The sequence below is a fragment of the Mastigoproctus giganteus genome, chromosome 1, assembly GCF_048544385.1.
Source record: "Mastigoproctus giganteus isolate SK-2022 chromosome 1, ASM4854438v1, whole genome shotgun sequence".
In the NCBI taxonomy this organism is placed as follows: domain Eukaryota; kingdom Metazoa; phylum Arthropoda; class Arachnida; order Uropygi; family Thelyphonidae; genus Mastigoproctus; species Mastigoproctus giganteus.
In genome coordinates this window covers 90,835,715-90,854,270 of record NC_143575.1, presented here as the reverse complement: position 1 = coordinate 90,854,270, position 18,556 = coordinate 90,835,715, and the positions used below count along the sequence as shown (strand labels likewise).

General features: G+C 37.1%; 1 protein-coding gene across 1 annotated transcript in view; it reads left to right on the top strand.

Annotated features, from left to right (window-relative positions):
- Positions 1–1,161: 1,161 nt before the first annotated feature.
- Positions 1,162–18,556, top strand: part of LOC150090985 (hypoxanthine-guanine phosphoribosyltransferase-like) — a 96,575-nt gene continuing 79,180 nt past the window's right edge. Inside the window, exon 1 of the mRNA XM_090379413.1 lies at positions 1,162–1,347. Coding sequence (XP_090235539.1) covers positions 1,324–1,347 — 24 coding nt within the window. The 5' untranslated portion in view covers positions 1,162–1,323. The remainder of the gene's footprint in view (positions 1,348–18,556) is intronic.

Genomic DNA, 18,556 nt, shown 5'->3' with positions numbered 1-18,556 from the left:
CCTAGAATTTAGGGAGATCGTTCTCCTCGGGACACAAAACATTGAATAGCTTTGTAACAGCGAACAGTAACAGTCATGATATAGATTTGTTCATAAAGTCGATGTTCATGTAACATCATAAACTGCAGTAGCAGTAGCAGGAGATCGTTCTCCTCGGGACACAAAACATTGAATAGCTTTGTAACAGCGAACAGTAACAGTCATGATATAGATTTGTTCATAAAGTCGATGTTCATGTAACATCATAAATTGCAGTAGCGTAGCTACCCTTTTTCGGACCGTGAAGCAAAGAAGATGTTGGGCCCCTACTTAATTAATGAAAATTGCAAAAACAGGAGACAGCCAAAGACGCCTGGTCCCCAAAGGGCCCGGGCCCAGAGGCAATTGCCTACATGGTATCTACGCCACTGATAAACTGTATTCAAGAGCTGCAAAAAAAAAAAAAAAAAAAAAAAAGTTTTTTTTTTTTTTTTTGCCTTACATCGGCCCTTTTACCACTGCAGTAAGCTATTCTTTGTGGTTTTAACAGATGTTGTCTATTGGTACTCTATGCATTTTCTGTCGCGCTCTAAATAATTCAACTACATAGTGCAGCGGTTTTCAAACTTTCGTCAGTGGCCAATATTGATGAAAATATGACGATAGAAATTGTGATTGGGCCATATATTTGGTTAATGCTGTGATATTGCTGCCATCCTCGCATGAAAAAATGGTTGGAAAGGGAAGGGTTTGCAGGTGCATCTTGTTATCGACTTTGATAGTTGCGATTTTCGCAGTACCTACAGGTGAGCTAATTGTTTTCTGTGAACCATTTCCACTTATGTGCCCAGTTCTCCCCGTTTTTTTCCATACTTGGAATCGGTCATCAAAACCTTTTCCATGAATTTCGTTTAACAGGAAATATTTCTGAAAGTCCCGTGCATATCTTATTAACCGGTTTCCACTGTAGTTAGTACAAAAGTCTTATGATTCTATAAAATTTTAAGAACGATTTTCTTCACATTTATACATAACATCATAAAAACGGCCGCATACAAAGCCTTAATATTTACAACCTTAATTCTATTTCGCCAAGTATAACTTCTTGAGAGAGAGGACGCTACTATCTGAGCACCAGACGAACTTGCTACATGCTTGTTACTTTTAGCTGTGTGTTTTTTTTAAACCTCCAAACGCATCACTTAAAAGTAATACAAAAAAAAAAAAAATGTGTCGATTCAGTTGATATTGATAACGGAATAGAATTATTTATCGACAAAAACTTGAAATAAATTGGAGATAGTTTACAAATAATCGTTGACTCGGTAAGCTACTTCTTCTGTGATGTCAAATTCGGAATGTATCGTGGTAAGATTTTTGGTATTTTGTCATTTTTCTTATCCGTTTTCTCCGAATTTAAGATTCGATTGAGTTGTTTTTTCTACTGCCCACACTATAGGAGCATCGGGCTGGATTTTTACATCGTACAGCACTACATGTGTGTGTCTTTTTTTACAAATTTTTGAATATAACTCGTGTCTTCTATTAACCCATGTTTCAAAGCCACATGTAACCAAAGAGTGCTCTACTGCAATACATGCAGTGGGGTAGGGAAAAAAGATTTGAAAGCAGAAAATCATATCATGGTATCGATTGATAACTTCAAAAAATATATTTTATGGACTACACAACTTAGGTTTTAGAAGGTGAATTTTATGGAAAAAAAAATTATGCCTGTATTTGAAACAAATTCATAAGTGCTTAATAAACAAAATTTCAGTGCAGAAAAAAGCATTAACAACAATTAAATGCTCTGAAAAGCTGTGGTTTTTATGTTTCTACATTGAAATATAAGAGCCATAGAAACTTTATGGTTCAAAATCTAACCAGTTCAACCATTAAAACCAATTGTTGCTACTCTTGGACTCATCATTACTAAGTTTTTATGGAAAGTAGCCGTGACAAGGCTGTATCCCGGTAATTTACATCTAGAGTAAAGTTGGTTTTGATCTTCACAGTGTGTTTCTTGTAGCAGCACAACATCTACATGGTAGTCGTTAAGCACTTTTAAGAGGTAGTCACTTTTTGATCGGCTTATACCCTCAATATTAAGTTGAAGAATATTCAGAGGGTGTCCTACGTTCTTTGTTGTTGTTTGGTTCTGAAAGGAGCCATTTAGATTAGGATAATGTTCCATGTTCTAAGTATTAATATAATGTATCCTCTAATTGCTGGGATATCCAAAAGCAGAGCTCGAGGTCCAGCAGCCAACGCAGTTGCTCACTTAGCACCACCCGGGAGACACGTGTAGGGCAATTTAAGGTTATTCCTACGGACGTGTAGCAACGTTTGTCTCCCTCATCCATCAATTATTATGGGAGATTTCAACAGTAGGAGTACTCTTTGGGGCTATGCTGACACTAATGCAGATGGCCTGGTCTGAAGTCGAGGATATTTTCTTAATGTATGACGCAAAAGAGAAAGGTTCCTTTCACTCAGGCAGATGGAACAAAGATACCAACCCAGACCTCTGTTTTGTCTCAAGAGATGAGTGCGGAAGACCTTTGCAGTGTAGCAGGAAAGTTTTGAATAATTTTCCTCGTAGTCAGCATAGACCAATTCTTGTAAAAATTTGCACCGAAGTTCCAATAGTAAGATCAAAGCCTGTACCTCGCTGGAACTTTGTAAAAGCTCACTGGGAAGCCTTCACTAATGAAGTGGATCACAATATTCAATGGATCCCATCAAAAACCGACAGTTATAAGCGATTTGTTGGTTTAATATGCTCCATAGCAAAGAAACATATTCCCAGAGGATATAGGAAAGAATACATTCCTGGCTGGAACAGAAGATGTGATGAGCTATATGAAGAATACCAACTTAGCAATAGAACAGAAATTGCTGATGAACTATTGCAATGCTTAGACTCTGCTAGGAAAGAAAAATGGAACATAATGACAGCAGGTATGAATTTCCAACACTCAAGCAGAAAAGCATGGACACTTCTGAGGAAACTCGGAAGTAGTACTCCCAAATATATTAATAAGAGCTCAGAAGTATCCCCCAGGAAAAGTAGCCAAGAGAATTGTCAACATTTCCAAGAGACCAACCGATACTAACAAAGTTGAAGTCAAAAAACTTAAGAAGGAATTAAGAACTAGACTATCCTTGGCTGAACCAACCTCCCAATTCTCAGGAGAATTCATAATTGCAGAGATTTCAACAGCTCTGAAGGAAATAAAACCAGGCAAAGCAGCCGGAGTGGACGGAATATATCCACAGTTCCTGAAACATTGTGGTCCAAGAGCTCTGAATTGGCTAGTTAAATTTTTTAATGACATCTTGCAGAATGGTAGGTTCCCGTCTTTGTTTAAGAGAACTAAAATAGTTGCCATCCTAAAGCCTGGGAAAAGTGGATCTTGCCCTGAAGATTATCGCCCAATTGCACTTTTAAATATATGTTATAAATTAATTGAAAGAATGGTTTACAATAGAATTTCATCCACAACCTTCCAACACATACCAATTGAACAAGCCGGATTCCGACCAGGCCGAAGCTGCTGCGATCAGGTACTGGCACTTACCAGCCATATCAAGAACGGATTCCAAGATAAGAAGAAGACCATTGCAGTCTTTGTGGACTTGACATCAGCTTATGACACAGTATGGCAACAAGGAATGATTCTGAAATTTTTGAAGATTATTCCTTGTAAGCCCCTCGTGATCCTACTTAACAATATGTTATGCAACAGAGTGTTTGAAGTACACTTAAACGGCAGAGTGAGCAAGTCCTATATATTAAATGATGGTTTACCACAAGGATCAGTTCTAGCCCCATTATTATTTAATATCTATACTGCAGATCTTCCAACAACTGCTTCTAGGAAATTCATGTACGCAGATGACATAGCCCTGACTGCCCAGTCTACTGACTTCAATGCAGCCGAAATTGTACTTACAAAGGATCTTCGTAACCTGAATAAATATTTTCACACATGGCGACTTAAACCTAATTTAAATAAAACCGAAGTTAGCTGTTTTCATCTGGATAATCATAGGGCTAACTATATGCCACAAGTGGAATATAAAGGTCAACGACTGAAACACAACCCTTTCCCAAAATATCTGGGAATTATAATGGACCGAACACTGATGTATAAACAACACCTTTGTAATATTGCAGCAAAGATAAAAACTAGGAATAACATCTTGCATAAACTCAGTGGAACAGGCTGGGGAGCAAACGCAACGGTGCTACGAACATCAGCCCTTGCCCTAGTCTACTCAGTTGCAGAATATTGTTGCCCCGTATGGCTTAATAGTGCACACTCTGTAAAAGTTGATATCCAACTGAATGACACAATGAGGACAATATCAGGCACCATTAAATCGACACCTTTAAAATGGCTACCAGTGTTATCTAACATCTATCCCCCTCATATAAGAAGAGAAATAGCCTTGCTGAAAGAATGGCAGAAATGTCAAAGAAATCCTCACTTGCCCATACATCAGGATTGCAACCCCCAGAAGCCGGAGAGATTGAAGTCTAGGAACCCCTCATGGAAGCTAGGCGAGAAACTTATCAAGTCACATTTTAATGCTGACCAGACCTGGCGCGAAGACTGGACTACTTCAAATCCCGACCACCTGGGCTTAGTCAGTGATCCATGCAGAGCTGTTCCAGGTTTCAACTTACCAAGAAAGGAATGGACATCCCTGAACAGAATCCGAACAAATCACGGAAGATGCAAGTTTTGGCTGCATAAGTGGGGAAAAACTGAAAACCCATTCTGCGACTGTGACAACGTGCCCCAGACCATCCAGCATGTCATCTCGGAGTGCCCAAAGAGGAGATTTGAAGGCTCCATCCAAGATCTACATAGTGTTACTGATGATGCTATTAAGTGGCTGAATAAACTGTAAACTGGACATTACATTTTAATTCATCAAATGTTACTTATAATTTTTTTCTGTAAATATTGTTTTTAGGCTTATTGTAATTTATTTATTTATTTTTTGACATTGTTACAAATGTATCCTCATTTTTTGCCATACGAAATAATAAAATCGTTACTAAGTTATAGTCTAAACCAGTGGTTTTCAACCAATATGCCACGTAATTTGGGTTTAAGTTACTTATTATTTTTTAATTTATATGTTTATTTCATTATAAAATGGTGTACAGTTTCTTTTTAATTTTGTGGTGATCTATAATTGATGTTTACTTAGTACTTCTATATAAAGAATAAAATTATAAACTGTATATATATATATATATTTCTCCCCGGGGGCTCACATCTGGTGAGTATGGGCTTGGCACACCCAGGGTCCTGAGCTGGATATCATCATTCTTCTTTTTCTTGGTGATTCCCCTTTGACTCTCTCTCTCTCTCTCTCTTTTGGGGTAATTCGGTAATTTTTTTTTTTGGCTGGTGCTGCATAAGCCTCAGGCTTCCTTGCACCATATAGCTAATAATAATAATAATAAAATAATTTGTATTATGAAATGTAATTTTTATAATTATATTATTGTAATAACTATCATATAACATATTTTTTTAATTTTATATATATATATATATATATATATATATATATATATACACACACACACATACACGGATATATACAGAGAGAGAATCGGATCTAACAGGCAGAAAATTGAGTAGGGGTGCCACAAAATAAAATAAATTACTTAGGGGTGCCGTTATTAAAAAAAGGTTGAAAACCACTGGTCTAAACTTTCAGAGAAGCAGGACAAGAATGGTGTGGTAGATATCTCGCATGAGTTCCCTGGTAATTGCAGTTTTCCCCCAAAGAAGGTTTCTAGATGGATGTAGGCTTTTAGTAATCTTCCTCTTTTGAATAAAGGACAAGTTTTAGTGAGATATCGAACACCTTGCTCAGATATGCTAAATATTATACAGTGATATTTTAAAAATAATAATAAATCCTCACTACATGCACCTAGTAAACCTTTCGACCATAAGATGCAGGGAAGTTTTAGGCAACATTTTCCAGTTGGGAAAAATGTCTTATTTTGCATGGTACAGTAGTTTGTTTTTAATTGAAAATATAGTCAGTTTGTTCAATCTTTCCTGACATAATTAAAAAGTAATGTTTAATTTGCTTGTTACATTTAAATTTCCTCTTCTAGATTCAAGTGACAGGTAATTTTGTCAATATTCTAACAATAGTTTCCAATAACCTTTTTCCTGAACACATACAATTTAATATCTAAGATTTTTTAGAATAAATTATGACAAGTTAATTTCTGAAAAAAATTTATATTCTGTTTTGATAACTTCATATTTAATAAGTCATAGCAGCTGGATGGTGTTGTTACTCTTTGGGTTATGTTTAAGATGGAGGTTTGGATGCAGTTTCATCTATGTAGCAGATTTATTCAAGGATTGGCCATTCATTCATTTATCAGGGTGCTATATAAAAGTCTTAAATATTTCTTATTTATATGCCCACACAATGGTGGAACTGCCATACTATGTGATTTGCTATAGCTGCTTTAGTATGGTTGTTAAAGATCACATGGAGCAATTGGCAATCTTGTTTGGGGGGATTATGTGCACGTCTTGGCAGGCAGTGCCAAGCCTGAATGCCATCTGAGGTGCATCATTTATTCCTCTGGCCCTGGTTAACCATGCTTTCTCTTATGTTAAACCCTTTGTTTGTAATGCTGACCAAGGTTTGTATTGGGCTTATTGGCAAACTACTTTTCAAGAATTGTTTGTAACTGCTCTTACTTTTGTTTTTTGTGCACTTTAGTGATCATATTTCCTACTTGTTCCAACTTCAAAAATATGTACAAAAAGAGCTCCCAATTTTTGCTTTCCACAATCTCCATATCACTGATTTTTCTGTTTTGAATAGTTTCCATTTCCATCAGTCAAAGCTTTCTCTGAATTATCTTTTGATTTTTCAGTATCCACATTTTAAGAGAAGTTCTCTATTAACTTGATTACTAAAAGTGTGTAGTGAACAGTTATTTAAAACTCATAAAACTACACGTGTTATTGAAAACTACAAGCATGTTTTGCCCATTATGCATATTCAGCCTGATCTCTGAGTGGGACAAATTGTCTCAAACATTTTATAAAACTTGGTTTTACCAATAAAGATTTTAACAATCAAAACTGTTTCTTTTGCAGAAGTTCAGCACGTTGGATTTGGAATGTAGTAGGGTATGATATGGCCTAGAAATATGTTTTTATGGAATATGTCAAGGAAAAAAAGGTTGAATACTACTACATGAAACAAGCTGTCTTTGCCACAATTTTTTGTTTAGATCAAGGGTCTGCTTACACTAGCAGTTGCTAGTGTTAGAAAGGTATTACTGGATTTATTCATTTGGTAAAATTATTCATCTAATTGACAGTGCCTGCTAATTTATTCTAAAACTGCTTCAGATTTTATCATTGACCAATTAGGATTTTTTTTTTTTTCTGATATATTTCCTAATTGAGTGCTCATTTCTTTCTGTTGGTACACTACGGGCAATACTGAAGCATCTTTTAACTCACTTGCATCCTGTTCCTGTAGTGTGTTATATATTATGTTGAAATGTGTTGTGAACACCTTTGACTGGCATGCAACACCTTAGATGCCACATGAAGCCACCCAAGGCAAATTGAATTTGAGTGGGGGAGGAAACACTGATTTAAGAATTCAGTTACCATTTTTCTATAAGGAAACTAAAAGCTTTTACAGAAACTTCAGGGTTGGGTTCTATGGGAATTAATCATTCCCCCTCCCAATCTGCACCTCTCACTAGATATTTCTGCTGTGTAAACTAATTTTATGTTAAGTGCTTGAAATAATAAAAATATGAAATAAATTTAATATGGATTAATGAACAGTGATTTTAATTTTTAAATATGGATTATTTTATTAGTTTTTTTAATATGGATTAATGGCATTCGTAGCGAGCGGACACCTTTCTAAAGCACAAGGAGAACATAATAATTAGAGGCTTAGAGTGGATAAGAGGATTATATTAGGATTAAGAGGTTAAATAATTGCATTTAAATAATTTATTTAATATACTGTGTTAAGTTTGTTTTGATATATTTTTTTCCCTGTAATAGTTTGCAAATTGAATTTATATAATATTATAAATGGTCAACAATAATGGAAGATGCCTGATAGACTTCTGCATTTTTAATAAACTTAAAATTACAAATACTTTTTTCAGACACAAGAATATCCATAAATTCACATGGGAAGCAAGAAACACAAAGTCTATAATAGATTATATTATCATTAATGAAAATTTAAATGACAAAATTAGAGACACTAGAGTATTCAGAGGCAGTGAAATTGAAAGTGATCACTACCTAGTAGAAAGCACTTTTAAAATAAAAAGAAATTATCTTAATAAAAAGAAGAAAATACCAACGAAAACTACTAAGAAATTAAAAATACATTTGTTGGAAGATGAAAGTGATAATGTTGAGGAAATCTGGTCAAACATGAAAAAAATCAATTCTGGGAGCTGCTGAAGAAAGTCTTGGATATAAACCTATAAAAAAATAAAAACTGGCTAAGAACTTGGAATTAAGAATTGAAACAAACAATCAATGAGAAAAAAAAAGACCTATAAACTGTTCCTACAAACTAAAGACCTACATCTACACATAAAATATAAAAAGCTTAGAGCAGAAGTCAGAAAACTAACCAGAAGAATCCGACGAGATGACTGGGATAAATTTGTTAAATCTTTAGAACGTGATATCACGAGCCCACAGAGAAGAGGTTTTAAAATTTTTAAGAAAGTACTAAACACAAATGATCAAATAAAAACCAACTTCATCTCCCAAGCAGAATGGAAGCAACACTATTCCAAACTATGGTATAACCCAGGCACTAGGGAATTGGAAGATGAATCTGTGATAACCAAAGATGAAGAAAATATAACAATGGAAGAACTAGAGTTAATATTACAAAAATCAAAAAAACGAAAAAGCCCAGGCATAGACAATTTGAATGTAGAACTTAAATATGGGGGCACCTTACTAAAAAACACACTACTAAAATTATTTAACATCATATGGCATAAGCAACAGATACCCAAAGATTGGGAAACAGGAATAGTAATCAATTTACACAAAAAAGGCTCCAGAAATAAGCCTAACAACTACAGAGGGATAACACTGCTGTCAACTGCTACAAAGCTATACTCTAATATACTAAAGAATAAACTTAATAAATACCGTGAACAATTCTTAGAAGAAGAACAATGTGGGTTCAGAAAAGGTAGAAGCACAATAGATGCCATTTTTTCACTACAACAAATTTTGGAGAAAAAAAAAAGAGAATTCAATCTATCAACATAGTCTGCTGACGAGGCTACTAGGAGACGGTCGTGTTCAAAGCCGCTAAGTGAATTTTTCTTATTTATTGATTTGAAATTATTGTTTTTCTAAAACTTTTGATTTAAATTTAGTAGTATAACATTATTTTGTGATTTTCTGATTAATTTGGTGTATTTATTCTTTACTCGGCCTTGTAATTGCATAAAAGTATCGGTAAGGGTTTTCACGTGTTTTCAACTCCGCTACCGTTCGTAACTTTCCCGCCTTTGTGATACGATAGTTATATACCGTACTAGATACCAGTTAAATTGTACGTTTAAATAAATACATATAACGACTTAGATTACAAACGTAATATAATTAATTATATTTAACATAATTAATTATAATTAATTAATAAATTAATAGAATCATGACTCAGACCAGAGCAGCAAAGCAAAAGGCTCAAGCTAATGGAAGTGCTGTGGCTCAGAGCAGAACTGAGGGAGGCAGTTGTCCTCTGACTCACAGCCTTATAAAATGCACTGTTTGCTTGATGTTTGCAGAGCAATCGGGTACGGGACATGATACTGCCAAGGGGGATGTCTTTGTGTGTGCGCGATGCAAGGAGTGTATCGATATCAGGCAACAACTCGGCGTTCTTGTGGGCCTATATGAGAGCTTGAAGGACAGGGTGGATGCCTTCGAAGAAACTAAATTGAGGGGCCCATCAAGCTCTCAGCTGCCCGCATCAAAGCCAGAGCTTGCACTTGGGCATCGCGTGACACAGAGACAACCCCCAAGGCAGAATGCGCTGGTCCCGAAGGAACTAGTAGTTGTTGGTGACTCTATTGTCAGGGAAACGGGGAACATGCTTTGTAAAAAAGATAGGTGGAACAGGACCAGGGTATGTCTGCCAGGGGCAAAGGTTGATGACGTTGTAGAGCGAATATCATCTTTTAAGGGCACAAAAGGTGATATAGTTGTACACGTTGGCACTAATAATATTAAGTTTAGGAGACCGGCAGAATTACTTAACAAGTACAGGTCACTGTTGAACAAAAGCCAAGAATTAGGGTTGAATTTGAAAGTGTCTGCAATTCTGCCCAGACACGATAGGAGGGAGTATATGATGAGAGCCTTGTCGATCAATTCGGCCCTGGAAAGATTGTGCAAGGCTCAAGGGGTAGAATTTTTTTCAGCCTGGACTGTACTTGTTAACAGGAGAGATTGCTTCTACAGGGATGGGATACACTTAAATAGAAAGGGTGCAAGAATATTTGCTGATGCTATTGAGGCAGTGTTAGGTGGGTCGGAAAACTGCTAGCTTGGGGGGAGACAAAGACCAATGGATTGACAGTAGCCACTGGCAGAGGTGAAAGAGATTCTTGCACTGCTTCTATTAGAATGAGCAGAAGCCTGAAAAACAAGATGCATGGTATTTCAGAGACTGCTGGGAGCCATTGCGGTACAAGTAAACACATGGGTTGTGTTAGGGTAGCTAAGAATAGAAACAGGTGCAGGTATACTTGCGTGTACACCAATGCTAGGAGTTTAGTAAATAAATTTGATGAATTTGAGGTATTGCTCAAAACATCAAAGGCAGATATTGTTGGGATATCAGAGACGTGGTGTCACAGAGATATAAGGGATGCAGAACGGCAATTGGGGAGTACAACGTCTACAGAAAGGATAGACAGGATAGGAAGGGGGAAGGGGTTATGCTATTAGTTAAGAAACACATAAAAACCAAGGAAGTGAAGCCAGTCGACATCGCTGGACAGTGCAGTGTTGAGTCAGTTTGGTGTGACATAAGCATTGGGAGATCAAAATTGAGAGTAGGAGTGTGCTATAGGCCTTATGACTCTGATGAGTATAATAAGGAACTGTACAGGGAAATAGAGTGGGCCAGTAAATCAGAAAGTCTTATAATGGGAGATTTTAATTTCCCACATATTGACTGGAATTTGGGGGCTGGTTACTCACACACTAGCAGGGCTTTTGTGGATTTATTGGATGATTGTTTTCTACATCAGCATGTTCGGGAGGCAACTAGAGGGAGTAATACTCTTGATTTGATTATCAGCAGTGATTCTTCGTGCATTAAGAATCTGCAGATAAATGAACCACTAGGTGGCAGTGATCACAGTGTGCTGAAGTGGGATTTACTCAAAGAGGTAACTACCATTAGGGGTAAAGGGAAGGGTTATTGCTTCCGTAAAGGCGACTACGATGGACTGAGACAGTATTTAAATTCTATACAGTGGGACCAACTGATGATGTTACCAACAGCAAATTCAAAATGGGAAGCATTCAAAGAACTTACCTTGGAAGCTGCTAGGCTTTACATACCAACTAAGAAATATTGTTCAAGGTTTAGGCCAAAATGGATGTCAGATGAACTAATGAGGCATATGGCAGAGAAGAAAAATGCATGGGATACTTACAAATTAACACATGACACAGAAGCCTATGATAGATACAAGTTGTTATGCAACCAAGTTACAAAGGAGGTTAGGCAGGCGAAGGCAGATTACGAGAAATCCTTGGCAAGGGATGCAAAGAAAAACAGCAAAGAGTTCTTTACTTATGTAAACTCTAGAAGGAAGGGGATGAATCAGATTGGTCCACTTGATATTGATGATCCTGCTCAGGTAGCTAACAAACTAAATGAATACTTTGCATCGACATTCACACATGAGGAGTTATTGAGCAAGGGGAATGCCAGAGGTGTATTCAACTCTAGCAGTAAGCTACAGAATATTGAAATAAATGGGAGTAAAGTGGAGGAGAAACTGTTGAAGATAAACACAAGAAAGGCACCCGGGGTGGATGGGATCTATCCAGTTATATTAAAGGAGGCAGCAAAGAAGTAAGCAAACCCTTAGCCATAATTATGAGAACTTCCTTGGACTCAGGGGAGGTACCTATAGACTGGAAATGTGCAACTGTGACCCCAATTCACAAAGGAGGATCAAAGGCTGACACAAGTAATATACACCTGTGAGCTTAACTTCTGTTCCAGGAAAATTAATGGAGGCACTGGTTAAAGAAGCACTGCAGGATCATTTAGACAAGACTTCAGTTATAGCTCAGACACAGCATGGTTTTGTGAAGGGGAAGTCTTGCCTGACCAACTTGATTGGGTACTACGATGCAGTCACAAAAGAACTGGATGCAGGTAATAACTTTGATATTATATACTTGGATCTTAGAAAGGCTTTTGATACTGTTGCACATGGAAGACTGCTACACAAATTGGAGCAGTGTGACATTGGAGGCAAATTGCTGCTATGGATAAAGGGGTGGTTGAGGGGGAGAAGACAGAGAGTGGTAATCAGTGGACACTGCTCATCGTGGACTAATGTTATTAGTGGAGTCCCTCAGGGCTCAGTGTTCGGTCCATTATTGTTTTCTGTATTTATAAATGATATTGATGATGGTATTTCAAGCTTAATGTCCAAGTTTGCAGACGATACAAAGGTTGGCAGGGTTGTCAAGGACACTACTGACACTATGCTGCTGCAACAGGATCTGGAAAGGTTGAGCAGATGGGCTCAGAGGTGGCAAATGAAGTTTAACATTGACAAATGTAAAGTACTACACATGGGAAACAGCAACCCCAGAGCAACGTATCAACTCTGTGGTACTACACTGACAGTGGTAGAGAATGAAAGGGACTTGGGGGTGGTTGTGCCGGCAGATATGAAGTTCTCTGAGCAGTGCAGACGGGCTGCAAGAGTAGCTCATGGAGTATTGTCAATGATATACAGGAATTTTTCCAGCAGGGATAAGGAGGTGATTATTCCATTGTATAAGGCAATGGTCAGGCCACACCTAGTGTACTGTATACAGGTCTGGAGGCCTCATTTGAAGAAGGATGTAGAGCTGCTGGAACGAGTACAGAGAAGGGCAACAAGATTAGTGAATGGAACAAAGGGGTGCTCTTACGAAGAAAGGCTTAAGTTTTGCAAATTACAGTGTCTGGAGACTAGGCACCAGCGCGGTGATCTGATAGAGGTGTATAAAGCCTTGAATGGTTTAAGCATGCTCAATGCTGATGGGATTCTTCCTCTAGCTCAGAAAAATCACCTGAGAGGGCATAAATTCAAATTGAGGAAAGACAGATGTAGGATAGACGTGCGGAAATTTGCCTTTAGCCAGCGGGTGGTTGGTTGGTGGAACAGACTTCCATCCCTTGTGGTGGAGGTTGATATCCTAAATAAGTTTAAGGCTCAGCTGGACAGGTATTTTGAACGAACAGAGGGGTGAAGTGGAAAGGGGTTTTTTTTTTTTTTTTTTGGCTGATGCTGCATAAGCTTGCTTTCTTGCATCAAATGCCTCTACTAATGCTAATGCTAACATTTCTGCTCTTTATTGATTATGAAAAAGCATATGACAATGTAAACCGGAAAAAACTTTGGCAAATTCTACGTGAAGAAAATATCCCAACCCAACTCCAGAAAGCGATCCAAAGCCTATATAAAAACTCAAAAGTCTGTATAAAATATTCTAATGGCCAACTATCAGACCCAATTAACACCAATAAAGGAGTGAAACAAGGATGTGGATTATCACCAAATTTATTTAATATCTACATCAATAAAATTCTTAAACAATGGAAACAAACAATTAACAACAGAATACAGTTGAAGAACAGGAATAAAATCCAAACTATATTCTATCCTGATGATCAAGTTATAATTGCAAAATCCAAAGATGAACTACAGATAGCAGCAAATGAACTTAATAAAATAGGTAAAAAGTACGAGATGAAAATCTCCACCTCAAAAACAAAATCAATGGGATTATGTGGAAAAAACATACAAAGAGTCAAAATTGTTATTGATGATAAAATAATAGAACAAATATCTGACTTCACCTATTTGAGAAATTTAATATCAAATGAAGGGAAAGACATCCACACTAAACTACAAAAATATAATAAAATGAATGGAACAATTAAACGCCACTTCAGAAAACAAATGACAACTGAAACAAAATTACGACTGCACAACATCACTTCAAAACCAGCCCTCTTCTACAGCTGTGAGACTTGGGTCATAAAGAAGAAAGATGCACACGAACTAGAAGCAGCACAGAGATTTTTAAGACCATTATTAGGCTTTACAAGACTAGACCACCAAAGAAATTTAGATGTCTGCGAGAAATTAAAAGTAGATAACATAGAAAATGACATAAAACAGTATCAGAAAAAATGGATCAGGCACATAGAAAGTATGAACCCAGATGGGATCCCAAATTAGCCTTTAACTACAAACCTACAGGCAAGAGAGATGTTGGTCGACCAAGACAATGATGGCAAGATCAAAACCACTTCCAAGAGCTACAGCAGAACAGGTCTTAAAAGACCTAAGCCGGACCAAGTTCATGATGATGATAAATACAATTTTTACTTTCTGTGATATTTAATAAATTTAACAATGGTTGTGACAAGATGCACCTTGAACACTTAGTCAGAAGGTATCATGACTCATACAGAAAAAGCTGATGGCAATTTCCAGGTGAATTATGATTTTATCATTTGCAGAACCTGTGCTATGTATTCCAAGGTCGACCTAATGGATAATCATAGCTCACCTGGTAATTCTTTTCTTTGTCACCATTGTACGGAGTGTGCCGATCTAGAGTTAAAATTTTATGCATTGCTAGAAGAAGCTGGGTCAATGAAAAAAACGGGTGCTTGCCCTCAAGAATAATGGGAGCTCGTCAGTGACTCGAGACTCTAGTAACTTATTAAGTGATGCACTGTAGATTCTGTTCCCAGAAACAGAATAACCACGTACAAACCGCTCTGGTTCAAAAGGAGTTTCTATTAGGAGACTCCATTGTCAGCAAACAGAAAATATTTTTTGTAATAAGGATATATGACAAGAACCAGGGTTTGTCTGCCTGGAGCAACAATTAATGATGTCACCAACAGATTGTCAGATTTTAAGGGAGGTAAAGAGAATATTATTCATGTAGGGACTAATGATATTAAGCGCACACAATCGGATGATTTGTTATGTCAGAAAATCTGTGTGTCTGCAATTCTGCCCCACGCACGATAGGAGGGATTATATGCTGAAAGCCTTGTGGATTAACTCACGACTTGAATGATTCTGCAAGGCTCTTCGGGAGAAATTTTATCAGCTTGGCCCACACTTGTAGGTAGAAGGAATCTGTTTTGTAGAGACAGGATACATTTAAACAAAGGTGATGCAAGAGTTTTTGCCAGTATCATTGAGGATCCCTTAAAGGTTCAGGGGATACTGCTAGTTCGATTGGACAAGGGTAATATAGATAAACATTTATCTGATGATATTGGTCAAAGTAACGCTTGCACATACCTCAAGAGTTTTTCTGTTACCGCAACAGATCATATTAGCAAGATGTTCTGAGGGCGGAAACGTTTCAAATGAGTGGGTAGCTAATGACAGGGAAGCAAGCTTAAATAACTTCAAGGGGTATGTCAAAGTAGTTAACTATACAAAAACACAAGAACTATACAAGTCTTAATTGTTTATACAGTAATGTCAGAAGGGTTGTTGATAAAAGGAGTGAATTCGAACTGCTGGTTAGGACAAGTAACGCTGACGTGATACTGATTACGGAAATGTGGTGCATCCCGGAAATAGGGGATGATGGGTTTCATACGGTATGTACAATGTATTTAGGAAAGACAGGGCAGATAGAAGGGGTGGCGGGGTCATGATTCTTATCAAAAGCAGCCTGAGCATGACGAAAGCTTTCCCAGATTCAGACATTTCCCATGGTAGTAGAGTATCTGTGTGGTGTGAGTTAGTTGGAAGCAAAGGTATAATGAGAATGGGGGTAATTTACAAGCCAGGTGATTTTGAAGATTATGATGAGAGCCTCTACGTGCAAATGGAATGGGCAAGTAAACATAAATGTTTTATTATGGGTAATTTTAATTTGTCTCTAATTGATTGGAGCAAATAGGAAGGAAACTTGGCATGGGAGAAAATTTTTTAAATCAACTAGATGATTGTTATTTGTATCAACATGTCAGGGAAAGTACTAGGGAAAAGAATATTCTAGACCTAATCATCGCCCATGAACCTGATGACTTTATATGGCTGACAGTACAGGCACCAGTAGCAGGAAATGATCACATAGTTCTATGGTGGACGAAGAGAGAGAGAGGTAGCAGTAGTTAAAGGAAAGGGTTATAATTGCAGGAAAGGAAATCGCGACGGCTTAAGGTGCTACATGGCCTCTGTTTACTGAATAGATATCTCACAGAGAATGAATATAATTGAATTATGGTATACCTTTAAAACATTAATCACAGAAGGCTTGAATGTGTATATACTATTAAAAAAATAATCCAAGAGGTGAATTCCAAGTTGAATGAATAATGAAGTTGCCAGATTACTTGAGCAGAAAAAGACAGCATGGAAAAGTTACAGGGCAATAAAAAGTACTGAAGCTTATAACAGCTACAAATTCTCTGTAGTAGTACCACAGAAAAGGTTAGGCAAGCAAGTTGTGAGGATAAGGAATTTTTCACATATAAAAATGCAAAGAAGAGAAGGACAAATAAGATAAGACCCTTACGTAATGGACGTGGGATAGTATTAGATGCCCCAGCTGATGTTGCAGATGAACTCAATAGTTACTTTTCATTGATATTTGCAGAAGAAAAACCCTTTATGTCATTGACAAATTATAGGGGTGTAGTTGAAAAATATGTAATTAGTGATATTGAAATTTTGCATGATTACTTAATAAAAAAACTTTCGGGCCTACAGGCAAGTAAGCCTCCTGGGGTTGATGGCATATACTCTATAAGTTTAAGGGAGGCAGCAAGTGAGTGCATCGAACCAGTAAGATTAATTATAAGAGCATCAATGGACTTGGGAGAGATTCCATTAGATTGGAAACATGATGTATCGCCAATACATAAAGGCGGTTCTATGAGTGAAGTGGGAAATTACGGACTGGTCAGTCTAACTTCAGTAGGGAAAATCATGGAGGTAATGATCAAGGGTGAACTTTAGGATCATTTAGATAGAAATGGAATTCTGAAGGATACATAGCGTAGTTTTATAATGAGAAAATCATGTTTAATAAATCTGGTTAACTATTTTGACAGGGTCTCTCATGAGCTGGATTTAGGGAATAATTTTGACATTGTTTATTTAAATTTCAGCAAATCATTTCACTCAATCCCACATGACTGATTACTTTGTAAGCTGGAACAGGTTGGAATCACAGAGAAAAATCCTTATGGATAGCAGGATGGCTTCAGGGCAAGAGGCAGTGGGTTGTGATAAATAGTTATTCTTCAGATTGGGTTAATGTAAGAAGTGGGGTACCCCAAGAATTGGTATTGGGACCATTGTTGTTTTTGATTTTCTTAAATGATATCAGTGAAGGGATAGAGCGCATGATGTCTAAATTTTCAGCTACCTAAACTAAATGATCACTACCAAGCAGAGCATCGGTAGTGATCATTAACACTTGGTGTTAATGATCATTACCAATGCTCTGATAAGTGGCACTTAGATGATTTATAGAGCTTCTTAATGTACCATTGTACAATCGACTTAATAGTGTGAATAGCAATAAAGCTAGATCGTAGGTATAGCTTAGCTTAATTTTTCAGCAGTTATTACATTACAGCACATAAGGACTCCTTAAAAAATCAATAGCAATAAAGCTTAATAGACGGTACTCACCTTGATTGATCTGCTTAGTTACATGAAGTTGGGGTGGAAATTTATTGAGCTTTATTGCTATTCACACTTGATGACATTCAACTAAAGTCATTAGTGGAAGAAAGGGACTTAGGAGTTATGATATGGTGAGACATGAAGTTCTCAGAGCATTGTAGACAGGTTGCAGGGAGAGCCTATGGTGTCCTATCGATGATTTATCGAACATTTCTAGTAGAGATGAGACCATCATAATCCCATTATATAAGGCTATTGCGAGACCCCACTTGGAATAATGTGTTCAAATATGGAGACCACACCTAAAAAAAAGAGACATCGAGCTTCTTGAAAGGGTCCAGAGATGAGTAACTCGCTTGGTGATATCGGCAAAAGTGCATTCATGTGAGGAAAGACTTCGAATATGTGGGTTGCAGAGCTTGGAAACTAGGTACCTTAGAGGAGACTTGATTGAAGTGTTTAAGGCTCTGAGAGGCATAAGCAAAATGAATGAAGATGAAATTTTCACAGTTATAAATGATTCTAGAACTGGGGGCCATAAATTGAAGTTACGGTGGGAGATGTTTA